Consider the following 18,636-nt stretch of genomic DNA (forward strand, 5'->3'; position numbering starts at 1 on the left):
AAACAGGGTTCTAGAGGGGAGGGGGGTGGGAGGATGGGTTAGCCTGGTGGTGGGTATTGAGGAGGGCACATTCTGCATGGAGCACTGGGTGTTATGCACAAACAATGAATCATGGAACACTTCATCTAAAATTAATAATGTAATGTATGGGGATTAACATAAGAATAAAAAAAAAGAATCATACATGTTTAAAAAAAAAAAAACTAATGATGTACTACATGCCGGCTAACTGAACATAATAAAGAAACAGACACACTAAAAAAAAAAAAAAAATGAATACTATATCGAAACAAAAATGACAAGTCATGTCAGTAACATCCAGTAGAATAAACTTGATTGGCTAAGTAAAGTGACTGCCTTTTCATTCTCATTTTCAAATGCTCTGCATCATTATATAATTGGCAGAGGGGAGAGCAGGAAAGAGAGAAGGAGTAAAATAAAACAATGGGATGAAAGCAAATAAATGTTACAGAAATGACAGAGAGGAAGTAAAAGGGGAAAAAAGGGCACTTACCATGTACAGTCATGGATAGGACATGGTAACTAAAGTCAGAGAAAGTGAACCCTGAGGAAGTCACCAATAATAACGAATGAGGCTTTCACATTTCCCCAATTAATCAATGTTTCTATTAACTTCTTCTGATGAAGATATATATTTCTTTATATAACAAAAAAAATTTCTTTATAGAACAAAAAAAATGCAGAGAAAGAGCTGGATATAATAGCTGAGAAAATGCTATGTAGTTTTTTTCATACAGAAATGGTAGCTTAGTAAAAAATGTCCAAAAATGTTCTTCAAGAATTATGTATATAATTAGATGTTCTGTAGTTGTCAGGCACTGGGGACACCTAAAAAAAAAAAAAAAAAAAAGAAGTAGAAGAAGAAGGAAAATGCACCATATTTATTCAGTGTCAGTGAATATTCCACCTTAAAGAAATAACATTCTTTTCTTTAAGAGGGCAAAATGGCCTGTGAAAACAAATGAAATACTAAAACAACAAGGTGAACAATGAGCTATTTAGGTAAAGCTGAACATACAATGGCTGATATGTCTAAACAAAAATTCAGTGGTTTTTACTTTGTGTGTGTGCACATGGCAGCAATAGTAGCAGAGACCTAGAAAGTAAGAGGTTCCTTTCACTGGATATGAAGGATGTTTGAATAGTACAGCTTTATTTTCTTGAGGATTACCAGCTTTTTGGGAAAAGGTCACCAATAATCATCTTCTAGCTTAATTCAGTGATCTACTTTCAACCCTGTCCATTCTAATTTTTCTAGATTGGAAACTCTTTTGTCCTGATTTCTGGAGTTCCATTCTTTTCCTTCCTTTGCCAATCTTCATTAAACCTCTTGATTCTTCAGATTCCCTATCATTCATATATATATATATATATAAAACTTGGGTTGTGCCTCAAGACTTGGTGATAGAACACCAAAGATGTGGAAAACTTCTAATCCTTTATATTGAAAGTAGCAGACTTTTAAAAAAATTTTATTTAATTCTAGTTAGTTAACATACAGTGCAATATTCGTTTCAGGAGTAGAATTCAGTGATTCATCACTTACATACAACACCCAGTAAGGAGCAGACCCTTTAATCAAAGGGTCTAATCCAGATCTTTACCTATTCCACAAGACATCCTTAAACTGACATTCTGCTGTATCTTGACAATCAATGTATTTAAAATAAAACTCTTTATCACACTTTTGTTTCACTTTCCATCTTTCACTTGTACTTCTGTTCTCTTTCATATTTTTGGAAAAGCTCTTATTTCTTCTTTTCCTCCACTCTTAAACTTTGTATAATGAAGCTCCAATTCATTCCTAAACCTTTCCCCTCATGCTTATGTACAATAAACTAATTCTTTTTCTACTAGGTGATTTAATATTTGGTTATATACTGTCCTGTCTTCTCATTGCTTAATGTATATATGATTCCCTTTTTAACTGAATTGCAAACTCTTCAGAAACGTAATTTCGTAGGCATCATATAGAGTTCTCAAACCATAAATATTTGCCAAATTCTTAGTTACTGACTGAGGATCTGGGAAAAAAATCACTAATGATAAAATGACCTTTTTTTTTTTTTTTTTTTTACCCTTTTATCTGTTGTTATAGAATTAAAGATACAGAGCCAATGCATACATCCCAATTTTCTCTTGAAATCACTGTGAAAGTGAATCTTAGGTTTACTTGCCTTGTCCTCCAAGTGCAATTCCAAAAAGCGTAGATAAGCAACAGGTGCAAATGCATCAGCTGAATGTGTGACCACTTCTGATGAATCCCTAAAACACAAAAATTTTATAATGCATTTATTTACTACATAAATTGTGGCAAATTGTTCTCTGCTAATGACTAGAAGAAACCAAAAATCCTCCTTTTGTATTTATTTCCACTGGTAAACAGTATGTAGTGATTAAAACCTATTTTTAATAATCTAATATTTAATTGGGAAAAGGATCAAGGATGCTAAATTTACAAGAAAAAGTAAAGAAGCTTTTGTCTTTGTAACGATACAGTTCAACTTTCAGGTTCACTCAAAGCTCTCTGAACAGTTTTGAGACTTAAAATTCCTATTCAATTTCATTTTCACAAATTTGCTTGGTAGGGGCTAACCATTAAACAATAGTGCTTTATCTTCATTATTCCTTCCATTTTCAAGAGGTAATTCATTCAGTGTTTCACACAAAATCTCAATTATCCTTCACAAAAGCAGTACTGGTGACGGTTTTAAGCTCTAGGTGAACTCTTCACACTGCAATATCATTGCTATTAAAATTGATTGTCTGACATAGTAATTACCACATTCAGGTGAAATGGTCTGAACTGCTTGCCGGCACCATATGGATACATGTAAATTAACTCTACTTTTATCAAAGATACCCTGTAAAGCACATATGAATAACTAAGATTATGTGTGAAGTTCTAATAACTAATTATTTTTTATTGTTGTTTATTAAGAAAGCAATAGTATTTTGTATTTCAACTGAAATTTTAAAAATAATTTCCCTATGTCTCTTTAATGCCTTGGGAACTAGTTCCATTGTTTATATTAATACATTGCTAGCATTTCAACCTTTGTAGGATAGCAAATTGTTACTTTATTTGACTTTGCCACTAATGTAAGATATTTTTGAGTCAACTTTTGTAATGTAAAGTTATTTAGTGGCAATAAAAGGAACCTCAAAATACTTGGCTCCAAAATATTAAATTTTCATGGGCAAAATCTGTTTACTTTTCCCTTTGAAAGATCAGAGATAGAGAAAAAAATGTTTGATGATTAAAAAAGTCAACTACCATTCATGAACCTTTAATATCAAATATGCCTCTTGTTAATGCTTAGGAAAAAATAACATTAAAAAGGGCTCCTGTGACATTACAAGGAAAGCAACTTATGTTATAAAAGAAACAGAATTATTAAAGAGTCAGGATCCTGACAGAAAGATATAACTTGCCTTCACAGGCTACATCAACCAAAAGATGTCTCCGCTATAACGAGGAGGAAGAGAAAGAGAAAGTAAAGAGGCCGGCTTGCTTTCTCCCATCTGCCCCTCTGGCTTGTTAGCCTTAGTCTTGTTTTTTCTACTCACTCCAAAATTGCTTGCTCTGGTTGTATCTTGGCTCATCAATCAGATTCAAATTCCAATTCCTATGTACAACCTAACTCTTACATTAAATTTCCATCTCCCTGCTCCTGATCTCAGCCTTAGAAACTGACCCTGAGTCTTAATTATGCCTAATCTAGGCATCTTGGTTTTGATATCCTTGACAATGGAGTGCACCAAAACTATTATTAACATGGAACCAATGCTATGTCCGTAGAAAGGGTTTCAGGCCCTCCCTTCTCATGCCAGTTATCTGCATTAGAAACAGAAGGTTGAGAGCAAATAGCTCATTTAACTAATGTAATTACTACATTCAGAATAAAGATGGTTATCCAGAAAAAAAATATAGAATATTCTAAGCACTCAATAGAGAAGAATATGATTTTTATGGATTCTATTAAACCCATAATCTCTAATTGACTAACATCATTTCATTCACTTATACAAAGCCAGACAACTGGAAGAGACCAGATCTCAAATGAACAGTTTTTAGTTTCAAACAGAATAATGCCCTATTGCTTTTCTTTTCCCTTTCAGAAACTCAAATGAAACTCAACTTTCAAGGATTTTTGGTTTCTGTCTGCTTCATGGATTTCTCTGAAACCTAGAGTAGGATCTGTTGGAAATCCTCAGAGTGACCCAGAAAATTAGGACGAATTGTGCCACAGCAAAAATGCTTTCCAGTTGGCTACTCTCCTCCCCTTTCCCTGTTAATGCAAGTAGTCTGGGCACTACCTCTTATTCAACCAAGGCTTTTCTGTAGCCAAGGCGGTTAGCCCATGTTCCCTTTCACTGCTGCATTAGGCTTAGCCTTAGACACAATTTCAAAAGGACAGCTAAGTCAGGCCAGGCTCCCAAGGTGTGAGGTCAGGCCCTATCCCCTCACTTCAAAACAAAAAACCTGATATTATCTCTTGAGACAGCCATGGTCTTTGTTCCTACCTCTCCTCTAAGAAGACAACTGTATACAGATATTCCCTGTGGACTCACACTTATCCTCATAGACATCTCCAGTATCATTTCTGTGAATCCTTCCTTGACATTGTCACAGACATTGACATTTCTGTGCTTTCATAATGTGTTCACAGCCTTTTCATTGCACATCCACTACATTATAATTAGGTGTTTGTATGCTTGTCTTTCTTCTTAGAGAGGGACCAACTTTTGATCACCTTTGTCTGACTCTCCCCTACCCCACCCCTCCTGGCTCAGTACAGAGAACATTGTCTGGTACTCATCAAACATTTGTTGAATAAATGACTGTAGTTCAAATTTTGTTAAGTATTTTCACATTACACACTAACTGTTGAACTCTCATAAACCCACACTGATTTTTTAATTACCTATCTTCTCATGAATACACACTTTCCCATATGTGTACACTGCATGTATACATGTACATATATACATGCACACACACCAATGTACCATATGCCATCTCTAGCATAATAGAGATAACATTTAATAGGTCTAAAAATTTAAATATAAAATATAAATATAAAATATAAAATAGGAAAATAGTTCATAAATTTAAATAAATCCCAGGTGATACAGGATAGATGTCAGAAGGTAGATAAGTACTTGATTCATCCCCACTGCTAAATACCACATTGTGATGCCCTGTGCTGAATTATTCCTTGAGTGGGTAGAAAACAGGAGTAGGTGGGAAAAATGAGTACAAAGTGTTATAACCATAGAGTTTAGTTCTTCTTTCCTTCCTTCCTTCCTTCCTTCCTTCCTTCCTTCCTTCCTTCCTTCCTTCCTTCCTTCCTTCCATCCATCCATCCCATGTGTAGCAACTTTACCTTAGTAGTATAGCAATATTAATAACTCAAATGGAAAGATGGGGATGTATCAAATACTGACATTTTAAAAATATGTTCATTAATAGAAGAAAATCACTTTCATTAATACAACATCAAGAGTTCAGTTCTTATGTCTGAAAAACATACATATGTATTTTAAAGTAAGAAGTAGTAAGAAAGTAGGCTCTTTGAAGACCTACAATTGTCCCACAATTATTCTCCTTTCATAAAGGCTAAACTGTAATTCTTTTCCTTAAGGCCTTTCAGAAAAAAACCCGTCACTTCCTGATCTAAAAACTCTATCCAGAAGTGAGTAATCACATACTAACTGACATGAAAAGTGAATTTTAAAATGCTCTAGTTAGAAAATTTTTAAATTACTTCCAGACAAAGACTGCTACATCAGTCTTTCCTACAAGATTTTAAAAATGTTAATTGGGGCAAAATGTATCTTATAATAAGCTTCCAGAACCACCCCAATTTCTCTAAACTACTTCATTATAGAAAAAGGATTCAATCTGTGTTTTTGGAAAAAAAAAAAAAAAAAAAAAAAGCCCTAATGATAATCAAGTCATTTTGCAAGTAAACATTTATTTTTTCTCCCCTTAGAGGTGATCTTCTCTTTTTCATCAAAAAAAAATTGAATCAGACATGTGAAATGGGATTCCTAATCATGAATTAGTTTTATGCCAATTGTGGCAGACCATAGAGCAGGAGAAATTTTAATTTGTCCAAAGAATGAATTCAAAGTTACAAGATCCAGTATTATTAATGGTCAATTGTTAATAAATAGTTACAAGAACTAAACTTACTTTTAACTGAATTTGCAATGTACATTCACTCACAGTATCACATTTAGTGATTAGGTAGGTATGATATGAACATTTTCTATTTTAAAGCGGAGTTAAGATTTTATATATAATAGGTGACATGCTTTTTCCACTAAACTAGGATATGTCCCAACTTATAACCTCCAATTATAACCTAAAAAGGAACACATACAAGTAAATGACAATGGGATAAAAACAAGTAAGTAATAAATGACAAATTAATTCAACAATATTTAACAAACACTTATTAGTGACAACTATGTGTTTTAAGAGTTCAAGAATGAGAACAAGCACTAGAGGGGATGGCAGCAAAAGCCTTTAAAAATGGAAGGATTTTTACAGCATAGGAAATATAGCCAGTGGAACTACAGTAGTAGCGCTGTATGGTCAAAGATGGTAGCCACACTTGTGGGCAGAGCATAACCTACAGACTTGTCAAATTGCTATGTTGTATACCTGAAAGTAATGTAATGTAATGCTGTATGTCAACTATATTTCAATTAAAAAGAAAAGGAAAAAAAAGGAAGGATTTAGTAAAGGAGAAAAATGGGAAGGCAAGCTAGAGAAAAGGCATCAAGTAAGAAAGTTATGAAGATAAGGTGAGGCATAGCCTATGAAGAAAAAAGCAGAGAATATGCTTAAGCATCAGAATTAGATGAGTGATGAGCTGATAAATGAGTAGGAATGAAAAGACAGTGCTTCCACTGTGTTCTCAAGATACACACCTGTATGTTAGCACTTATGTAATTGATTTGCCTGTCTCTCCCGTTACAGGAACAACTTCTACAGAGCAGAACAGTAGCTTGCAGAGTTCCACCCACATAATTCACCTCAATAAATGACTGTTCAACTGAACCGAACAGCTCATTTCAGCACTAACATACCTCCCCCGACATCCCTCTCTATAATAGCGTGACTAAACTCTCTCATGCCATTGTCTCGGCCAGGCTCAGGTTGCCTTGCCTAAAAATGATATCCACAAAAATTTCAGTTTTTGGGGGGGAAAAGATGGCGGATGAATAGGGGACCATATTCCAACCAGACCCCAGAGTTGAGCTGGATATCTACCAGACCACTCTGAACACCCACAAAATCAGCCTGAGATGTAAGAAGATAGATCTGGATCTCCACAAACAGAGTATTGCAGGCAGTTGGTTTTGAGGTAGGAAGCGGGGAGCCGTGATTCTGCAGATATTGGAGGATAAACGGAAGGGGGAGGGAGCCGAGCCATGGGGATCCTACACCTCTGGTGAGCGACAGCATCCCGCGCTGGTGACCGGGCACAGACTCGCAGACCGGAAGTGGCGGGGAAAGGACTTTAGGGCAGCCCCCCCGGAAGGAAACCGGAGCCGCGGGGCTGCACTTGTGAACTGGGGGAGGCTGGTGGTTTGGGAAGCACAAAGGGCAGAGACGTGCCCCCATTCCCTGACCTGGAGGTGAGGACTGGGGATACTGCAGTTTACAGCAGCACAGACAGAAACGGAGATAGTGTGGCCTGGAGAGCTCACTGAAGAACAGACTGTGATCTCTCTGCTCTGAGGCAGAGGGTTGGAAATGGTCTCTTCTGCTCTGACTCTCTGAAGAGATGTGGAAAGCCGCCAGGGAAAGCCGCCAGAGAACAAAAGCCCCCCAAAACCGGTTTTCACTGAGCCCATCCCCTGCCACAGGGGGCAGGGCAACTCTGCCCAAACAGGGTTGCCTGAGTAACAGTGTGACAGGCCCCACCCCCAGAAGACAGGCTGGGAAAACAAGTGGCCAGCAACCCTAAGGTCCCTAGAAAAAAGGTGCATCTTGCTTGAGTTGTGGTCAATAATTTGGACTCTATACATTCCCTCAACCACCCCTTAATAGAATGACTAGGAGGAGGAACCCCCAAAATAGGAAAGACTCAGAGGTTATGACTATGACACAGATTTACAAATGGATTCAGATATAACCAAGATGTCGGAGATGGAATTCAGGCTAGCAATTGTGAAGACAATAGCTAGAATGGAAAAATCAATTAATGGCAACATAGAGTCTCTAAGGGCAGAAATGAAAGCTGAACTGGCAGAACTTAAAAATGCTATCAATGAGATCTAATCTAATCTAGATATTCTAACAGCTAGGGTAAGTGAGGCAGAAGAACAAATTAGTGACCTAGAAGACCAATTAACAGATAAAAAGGGAAAAGATGAGGCCAGGGAAAAACAACTCAGAATCCATGAAAACAGAATCAGAGAAATAAGTGACACCATGAAACGTTCCAGTGTCAGAATTACTGGAATTCCTGAGGGGGTGGAGAGAGAAAGAGGACTAGAAGATATATTTGAGCAAATCATAGCTGAGAACTTCTCTAATCTGGGGAATGAAACAAACATTCATGTCCTAGAGGCAGAGAGGACCCCTCCCAAGATCAAGGAAAACAGGCCAACACCCTGGCATGTAATAGTAAAACTTGCAAATCTTAGAACCAAGGAAACCATCTTTTTTTAAAAAAAAAGATTTTATTTATTTATTTGACAGAGAGAGAGAAAGCGAGAGAGGGAACACAAGCAGGGGGAGTGGGAAAGGGAGAAGCAGGCTTCCCGCCAAGCAGGGAGCCCGATGAGGGGCTCGATCCCAGGACCCTGACATCATGACCTGAGCCGAAGGCAGTCGCTTAACCGACTGAGCCACCCAGGCGCCCCCCAAGGAAACCATCTTAAGGGCAGTTAGGGGGAAAAGATTCCTTACATACAGAGGGAGGAATATCAGAATAACATCAGACCGATCCGGCAAGCCAGAAAGGCCTGGCAAGACATATTCAGGGTACTAAACGAGAAGAACACGCAATCAAGAATACTTTATCCAGCAAGGCTGTCACTTAGAATGGATGGAGAAATGCAGAGCTTCCAAGACTGGCAGAAACGGAAAGAATATGTGACCACTAAGCCGGCCCTGCAAGAAATATTAAGGGGGCGTTCTATAAAAGGAGAAAGACCTCAAGAGTGATATAGAAAAGATATTTACAGGGACAATCTATAAAAACAAGGTTTTCACAGGCAACGTGATGACAATTAATTCATATCTTTCAATAATCACTCTCAACATGAATGGCCTAAATGCTCCCATAAAACAGCACAGGGTTGCAGATTGGATAAAAAGACAGGACCCATCCATATGCTGTCTATAAGAGACTCATTTGGAATGTAAAGATACATCCAGACTGAAAGTGAAGGGATGGAGATCCATCTTCCATGCCAACAGACCTCAAAAGAAAGCTGGGGGTAACAATTCTTATATCAGACAAATTAGATTTTAAACTAAAGACTGTAGTTAGAGACACAGAAGGACACTATATCATTCTTAAAGGGTCTATCCAACAAGAAGATCTAACAATTGTAAATACGCCCCCAACATGGGAGCAGCCACCTATATAAGCCAACTGTTAACCAAAATAAAGAGTCATATTGATAATACGTTAATTGTAGGAGACCTCAATACTCCACTCTCACCAACAGACAGATCATTTAAGCAGAAAACCCACAAAGAAACAAGAGCTTTGAATGACACACTGGACCACATGGACCTCATAGATATATACAGAAGACTCCACCCTAAAACAACAGAATACTCATTCTTCTCGAGCACACGTGGAACTTTCTCCAAAATAGACCATATACTGGGTCACAAATCAGGTCTCAACTGATACCAAAAGACTGAGATTATTCCCCACATATTCTCAGACCATAATGCTTTAAAAATGGAACTCCACAAGAAAAAATTTGGAAGAAATTCAAACACTTGGAAGCTAAAGACTACTCTGCTCAAAAATGTTTGGATCAACCAGGAAATCAAAGAATAACTTAAACAATTCATGGAAACCAATGAGAATGAAAGCACATCGGTAAAAAACCTATGGGATACTGCAAAGGCGGTCCTAAGGGGGAAATACATAGCCATCCAAGACTCACTCAAAAAAATAAAAAAATCCTAAATTCACCAACTAATTCTACACCTTAAAGAACTAGAGAAAAAGCAACAAATGATGCCTAAGCCACACATTAGAAAAGAAATAATTAAGATTAGAGCAGAGATCAATGAATTAGAAACCAGAAACACAGTAGATCAGATCAATGAAACTAGAAGCTGGTTCTTTGAAAGAATTAATAAGATCAAAAAACCACTGGCCAGACATATCCAAAAGAAAAGAGAAAGGACCCAAATTAATAAAATGTTGAATGAAAGAGGAGAGATCATGACTAACACCAAGGAAATACAAACAATTATTAGAAATTATTATCAACAATCATATGCCAATAAGCTGAGCAACCTGGATGAAATGGATGCCTTCCTGGAAACCTATAAATTCCCAAGACTGAAACAGGAGGAAACTGACAACCTGAATAGGCCAATAACCAGTAACGAGATTGAAGCAGTGATCAAAAACCTCCCAAAAAACAAGAGTCCAGGACCTGATGGATTCCCTGGGGAATTCTACCAAACATTCAAAGAAGAAATAAGACCTATTCTCCTGAAGCTGTTTCAAAAAATAGAAACAGAAGGAAAGCTTCCAGACTCATTCTATGAGGCCAGCATTACCTTAATCCCCAAACCAGGCAAAGACCCCATCAAAAAGGAGAATTTCAGACCAATATCCCTGATGAATATGGATTCCAAAATCCTCAACAAAATCATAGCTAATAGGATCCAACAATACATCAAAAGGATCATCCACCAAGACTGAGTGGGATTTATCCCTGGGATGCAAGGGTAGTTCAACAAACACAAATCAGTCAGTGTGATAGAACACATTAATAAGAGGAGAGAGAAGATCCATATGGCCCTCTCAATTGATGCAGAAAAAGCATGTGACAAAATACAGCATCCTCTCCTTATTAAAACTCTTCAGAGTATAGAGATAGAAACTCTTCCTCAAGTTCATAAAATCCATCTATGAAAAACCCACAGTGAATATCATCCTCAATGGGGAAAAGCTGAGAGCCTTTCCCTTAAGATCAGGGACATGTCAAAGATGCCCACTCTCACCACTATTGTTCAACATAGTACTAGAAGTCCTAGCAAGAGCAATCAGACAACAAAAAGAAATACAAAGTATTCAAACTGGCAAAGAAGAAGTCAAACTCCCTCTTTTTGCAGATGACATGATACTTTATGTGGAAAACCCAAAAGACTCCACCCCCAAGTTACTAGAACTCATACAGCAATTCAGTAATGTGGCAGGATACAAAATCAATGCACAGAAATCAGTTGCTTTCTTATATGCTAACAATGCAACTGTAGAAAGAGAAATTAGAGAAACGATTCCATTTACAATAGCACCAAAAACCGTAAGTTACCTCAGAATAAACCTAACCAAAGAGGTAAAGGATCTATACTCTAGGAACTATGGGAACATTCGTGAAAGAAATTGAAGAAGACATAAAAGGATGGAAAAACATTCCATGCTCATGGATTGGAAGAATGAACATTGTTAAAATGTCTATGCTACCCAGAGCAATCTATACCTTCAATGCCATCCCGATCAAAATTCCAATGACATTTTTCAAAGTGCTGGAACAAACGATCCTAAAATTTGTAGGGAATCAGAAAAGACCCCGCATCACCAAGGACATGTTGAAAAAGAAAAACAAAGCTGGGGGCATCACACTGCCCGATTTCAAGCTATATTACAAAGCAGTGATCACCAAGACAGCATGGTACTGGCACAAAAAGAGACATATAGACTAATGGAATAGAATAGAGAGCCCAGATACAGACCCTCAACTCTATGGTCAAATAATCTTCGACAAAGCAGGAAAAAATATGCAATGGAAAAAAGACAGTCTCTTTTTAAATGGTGTTGGGAAAATTGGACAACACATGCAGAAGAATGAAACTTGACCATTCTCTAACACCATACACAAAGACAAACTCAAAATGGATGAAAGACCTCAATATGAGACAGGAATCCTGAACATAGGCAGTAACCTCTTTGACATCGACCACAGCAACTTCTTTCAAGATACATCTCCAAAAGCTAGTGAAACAAAAGCAAGAATGAACTTTTGGGACTTCATCAAGATAAAAAGCTTCTGCATAGCAAAGGAAACAGTCAACAAAACAAAGAGGCAACCCACAGAATCGGAGAAGATCTTTGCAAATGACAGTACAGATAAAGGGCTGGTATCCAAGATCTATAAAGAACTTCTCAAACTCAACACCCAAAAAACAAATAGTCAAGTCAAAAAATGGGCAGAAAACGTGAACAGACACTTCTCCAAAGAAGACATACAAATGGCTAACAGACATTAGAGAAAATGTTCATCATCATTAGCCATCAGGGAAATTCAAATCAAAACCACACTGAGACACCACCTTACAGTAGTTAGAATGGTAAATATTGACAAGGCAAGAAACAACAAATGTTGGTGAGGTTGTGGAGAAAGGGGACCCCTCTTACACCATTGGTGGGAATGCAATTTGGTATAGCCACTTTGGAAAACAGTGTGGAGGTGCCTCAGAAAATTAAAAATAGAGCTACCCTATGACCCTGCAATTGCACTTCTGGGTATTTACCCCAAAGACACAGATGTAGTGAAAAGAAGGGCCATATGCACCCCAACGTTCATAGCAGCAATGTCCGCAACAGCCAAACTGTGGAGAGAGCTAAGCTGCCCTTCAACAGATGAATGGATAAAGAAGATGTGGTCCATATATATAATGGAATATTACTCAGCCATCAGAAAGGATGAATACCCAACTTTTACATCAACATGGATGGGACTGGAGGAGATTATGCTAAGTGAAATAAGTCAAGCAGAGAAAGTCAATTATCATATGGTTTCACTTATTTGTGGAACATAAGGAATAGCATGGAGGACATTAGGAGAAGGAAGGGAAAACTGAAGGGGGGGAAATTGGAGGGAGAGATGTACCATGAGAGACTATGGACTCTGAGAAACAAACTGAGGGTTTTAGAGGAGAGGGGGAGGTGGGGGGATGGGTTAGCCTGGTGACGGCTATTAAGGATGGCATGTACTGCATGGAGCACTAGGTGTTATACGAAAACAATGAATTGTGGATCACTACATCAAAAACTAATGATGTACTGTATGGTGACTAACATAATATAAAATAAAATTTAAAAAAAAGTTTCAGTTTTCAGGTCTAAAGCACTATAATAAACAGACCTTCTGGTTATGTAGTATAAAGCAGTACATCTTTATAATTCTAGGTTGTTCATAAAGACTTCTAGGACCTCAAGTTGTTAAGTAAATGGGAAAAGTATTCTTCGGCATTTTTCTTTTATCTTTTTTTTTTTTTACTAATTTAGTTAGTCCCATATTAGTAAGTAAATATACTAAGTTCCCCATTATACTGTAATTTCACTCTCGCATGCAAATACTCCTTTTAAATAACAAAACAGTATTTTCTTATAGAAGTAAGACCTAATGTACACTTCACTCATGAATTATTTTGTGATCAGAGTAGCCAGAAGAAATATCTCCTACATATGAACTTACAACTTTTATCCCTTACCATCTTGTATCTTAATTGTACACAGATGTGTCTTCCACTCAAACTCTGAAAGCATCAATGGTGCCCAGTAGAATGTTTTAGACAGTAATAGGTACTTGATAAATATTTGCCAAATAAATTATTCTTTCGATGATTATTAATGGAAAAGAAGTTAGAAGAACATGAAAGAAGTAAGAGTGGATGAATATACATATATGATAATGAAAAATGTCTTGGCTATGTTTCACTAGATAAATGTATTTTTTAGAAAATTCACCTTAGAGTTGTCTTAATTTTCTTTTATTTAAAAAAATATTTTATTTATTTATTTGTCAGAGAGAGAGTGAGAGAGTGAAAGGGCACAAGCAAGGGGAAGGGCAGAGGGAGAAGCAGGCTCTTTGCCGAGCAAGGAACTCGATGTGGGACTCAATCCCAGGATCCTGGGATCATGACCTAAGCTGAAGGCAGACACTTAATTGACTGAGCCACCCAGGCATCCTGTTTTAACTTTCTTAGATCACTCCTCTGCTCGTTATTAAGATGTAGAAAGAAATCACCCCTTAGTGGTGAACATGTTGAAGCTGTCCACTCGATACAGGATGCCAATCTTTCAACAGATGTGGTTCCTGAAGTCAAGCATAATTCTGCCAATCTTTTCCAACAATAAGAGCTTAGGAAAAGCAGATAAAGTGCTCTCTTAGCATAGGAGAAGAGCAACACAAATTAGAGTACAGATAACAATGTTAACGAACTGAAAAAAAAGAAAGTTCTTGTTTTTCATTACACTAATTTTAACAATCTAGGGCAAAGAAATCACAGTGCTTACCATAAACCGAATTCACTCAAAAACAAAGTTTATATGTAAAAATAAACCCAAATAATAAAAGAGAAATGTTTAGCATTACTATTCCAAGTTGTAAAAGCCAAGAAAAAGGAAAAAGAGGATGGAGTTAATGGAACCCACAGGCTACTGATGTGGCAGTTTATCAAATGTAGCTGTAATGAAAGATAAATAATACAGGCAATTCACACTTCATGAAAGGATAAAAGTGTCGGTGTGTAGGTACCAGTTTTACAGCAGGGCATAATCAGCAAGTAAACGAAAGTGCAATGTCTAAAAAGTTTATAGCCTTCTATGAAGGCCTCATCTTGTCAGGTATTGATTTAGGTATTCAGACGACTTCACTGGTATTAAACAAATTGAGTGTTTGTGAACTTAGAGGACACGTTCTATTTCTCCCAACAAAAGTTGCCTCAAGCTTAATGTTAAGTTGTTTCCATCACTTAAATTTAAGGAAAGGGAAGAAAATGCTGAAATGATATCTTACACAATTATTTTCTTCTTAAATAGAGGGCAATCCAAAGTGAATGTTTCATACTCTCCACCTTCTCCACAAACATGGACTCCATACTTCTTAGAAAGCTGGAAGAGAACAACAACAACAACAAAACAGGAAACTTAAAATTAGACAGCAAAAATGCTCACTTAACTAATATTGTTTTTTCCTAAAAAAAATCCATGCAAGAAACTTTAATTCCAAAATAGATCACAAGCTACAGGAAAATAACTTTATATTTCTACCTAAAACGTGTTAAAGCCATTTGAAAAATGTTATCATTAAAGCACAGGAGTTTTATTAATCCCAAAATCCTTATATAAAGATGTAAAGGGCCAACATTTTATGTGTAACAAGAAAACTTAGAGATTACCATAAATTTTAGGAATGACACTAGCTTTAGATTCAAAGAAGGCTAAGGAGAAAAGGTACTTAGTCATGAGGTAGTAAATGAGACTGCATGTGGCTGAACTGGGCTTCCCCCCTGCCCTTTGACCTATATGTGAATGGGGAGAAAAATAGGTTGTGTTTAGAGCATTTCTTGGAGACTCAGAGAAAGCAATCTAAGGCCTCTCCTTTGGCCTGTGAACAAAAGGGAGTCAACAAACATGGTTATTATGCTTGAGGTTATTAGTGGTGAAGTTCCAAAAGTACTGAGAACTGATGAAGTTCCAAAGCTGTAGACAAGCCTTAGGAACGTCTAACTCCAAGAAAGGTTGGGATAGCTTATCATGTCTAATTAAACCTGAAATTAAAAAAACAAGCAAGCAAAGAAACAACAAACAGCCTGCAATTTGCATTAAATATAAGCTATATTATTTAAATAATCCTGAGACTGAGAGTAAAATAATTTCCCATTCAGCTGGTATATGGCTGGAATCAGTGCCAGGGAACACTCTCACTGATGGTGTCAGAGAAGCTTCCTGTTCTTGTGTTGAGGCTTTATTACTATGTTCCATCTCCTTCACTCTGAATTTCTTAGCTTTCTCTACTTATAGCCTCTCCTAGTCCAAAGTCCTCATTGCCCAAAGGAAGAGTGACTCCATGGATGTTCACTGTGCTGGCACTATGGCCTAAGTCTTCAGGTTTATATTGTTATGCATTTATTTCTCTGGTTATTTTTGTGGTTGTGCTATAATTCTGAATCCATTACATTTAAACTCTTGACTATGTGCCCTTAGGGACTTAAAGCATGGATCTGTGAGAATTCTACTGCTCTTTTCAAGGATCAGCAGTAATGTGAATGACACTGTAAAGCCAAACAGTAAGAAAAGTGAGGGAAAGAAAGCTGGGTGGCATTTTCTATATGAGTTCCCAAGAGCAAAGCAGAAATTTTCACCATCTTGAGTCATGAAGTACAGAAGTGGCAAGACAGAATTATGGCAGCTGGTCCTTATGGGAGCAGATAACAGGAACAGATTACTTTACCATATTAAATCAAATTAAATTAATATCTGCTCTGCAATGAAAATGTAGAAATAATAACAGGATATGGGTTTCAGGGATGTTTCCTCATTCTGCTAACTAGGGTTTGTCCTCTTTTTTGATGATATCCTTTTCACTGGTCTTCCCATTCCAGCAACCTTCCACCAAATGAACCTTCTGATCTCACCTTTATGGTCAGTCTTTTTATGAGGGAGTATTCCTTATCAATTATTAGCTTCCTTTCATTGGAAAATTTTTTACTTAAGGTTTCCATAATTTCTATAATCTACCACCAAAGAATAACTGGATTTTTAAATTAAAGTTGGCATGGCTGTTATCCTACTGAAGTAGTTCTATTAGTCTCTAGTAAAAATAATTTAAGCTGCTATGTTAAACCAACATATTATCATTATAAAAAGACTGCCAGTACTGGGAAATCTAAAATTTGTATGTATCCAGTGATATTTTCAGTTCACAAAAAATATTTCCATAATATTAATTCATATCACTTCTTCAACCAGTATTTATTGAACGATGATTATTAGGCAGGTCGTGTGAGATGAGGAAGATCCGAAGTAAACGAGACAACATCCCTGGTCTTTTGAAGGTTATCAAATATACTACACCCTATATTTCAACAACGCAAGATAATGAAACAGTGATGTAGCGTCTATAAATAACACACACAATCTCTTCTCCCTTTCTATTACTGATTCATCAGCATGAACACAGATTCTAGGCCAAGAAATCTGAATAAAGAGCTCAGTGGTTTCTATAGCAGATGAACCAAGAAGTCGTCTGAGTATGATGTCTTTTGCAGCCACTCCAAACTCTACTAGCATCAAGCTCTAATGACATAAGTCCTCAGAGAAAAATCCATCTTTATTGGCTTACTTTCAGCCAGCTTCAAGACCCTTTGATATTCTGAGAAAAGCTTCTGAAGAAGTGAAGTCCATGCTAGTCAACCACTTTCTGTAATGAATCTTGTGCTAAAACACAGCATTCTCTTAGAAATCGACATCCTTGTAGCACAAAAGCATGATGTATGCCCATCATAGAAAGGGTCAGTTTAGGGAAGTGGAGAATCCAGACATGCACATTCCGGAAACATGTTTGTGGTACAACATATTCAATTTAGTTTTCTAAAGCCTGTTAAGTCTGTGTTCCAATACTGGAACAGAAAGTTGCAACTTTATTCCTAACATGTCTCCGGTCTGTGGTTTCAACTCAATATTGCCATTATCGCATGCTAACACTTGATCATTCCAAATACGGTTTTGCAATTCCCTTTGATAAGTTTCTCTATCAGTCTTACTGTCATTGAAAATGCTAAATAGGTAACAGTTTTTCTAAAGTTTGGTTTCTCCTGAATCATCATGATTCTTTCCATAATTTAAGTACATAAAATAGTAATCTTTATTGAAAAGTAAAAAATAAATATTTTCATATTGCCTATTTCTTCACTAAGGCCCAATATTCATTAATGATTAAAATATATTTAACAGTTTCAGTTAGTATGTAAAAAGTCGAAGTAGACAGTTATTCTCACCGTAACAGCAAAAGTATGCTAGACAGGTTACAAAATCATGCTTTTTTGTTTTACATACAGAGAGCTGAGAATGTAAAGAAATCTGGATGAACTAAATTCCAGATCAGGGTGAGCCTTTCCTAGGTGAGTAAAGATCAATAGCCACCTTCCTAATGGGCAAACAGTATTCTTCCACAGATGAGGGACTTTTATCAGTGTGTGTAGAAAGCAGCCAAACACATGACCATCTGTGGACTTCTGTGATGGCTTGTTAGAGTCCAGAGGAGACCCGGGGAGTCTGTATAGCCTGCCAATTCTTTCCCATAGCTTTCCAATTCTTTCCCAAAGGCCTTAGCCAAGTGCACACAGTGGCTACATGCAGAAGGCCAGGGCCAGGACAGAAGAGGAGAGAGATTCCTTTGGAAACATCTGCTCCTTGAGTCTTTTCTATTGAGCTTTCACTGTGCCAAAGGCTGGAGACAGGGCAGGAAAACTAAGATTTTTTTCCAAGGCTTGGAAGGTCAGGAAGAAGGTAAGGAGAGGCTCAGAGCAATAAGCCTGTGAAAAAGGCACAAAACACTGGTGGCAGGACAGTAAAGCAGGGGAGGAGAGGGAGGGAGGAA

At 37.2% G+C, this 18,636-nt stretch overlaps 1 protein-coding gene across 6 annotated transcripts in view; it reads right to left on the reverse strand.

Annotated features, from left to right (window-relative positions):
* DPH6 (diphthamine biosynthesis 6) overlaps positions 1–18,636 on the reverse strand; it is a 234,831-nt gene that overhangs the window by 51,274 nt on the left and 164,921 nt on the right. For 5 of the 6 annotated variants that reach the window (XM_034994227.1, XM_034994228.1, XM_034994230.1 and 2 more), the window contains exons 7-9: positions 15,052–15,146; positions 2,199–2,286; positions 245–849 (exon numbers count right to left, since the gene is read on the reverse strand). In XM_034994227.1, coding sequence (XP_034850118.1) covers positions 796–849; positions 2,199–2,286; positions 15,052–15,146 — 237 coding nt within the window. In that variant the 3' untranslated portion in view covers positions 245–795. Of the gene's footprint in view, positions 1–244; positions 850–2,198; positions 2,287–15,051; positions 15,147–18,636 lie in introns of those variants that run through there. The other variant, XR_004677317.1, reaches the window with a different exon arrangement.

Source organism: Mirounga leonina, unplaced genomic scaffold (assembly GCF_011800145.1).
Source record: "Mirounga leonina isolate KUSES-001 unplaced genomic scaffold, KU_Mleo_1.0 Mir_91, whole genome shotgun sequence".
In the NCBI taxonomy this organism is placed as follows: Eukaryota; Metazoa; Chordata; class Mammalia; order Carnivora; family Phocidae; genus Mirounga; species Mirounga leonina.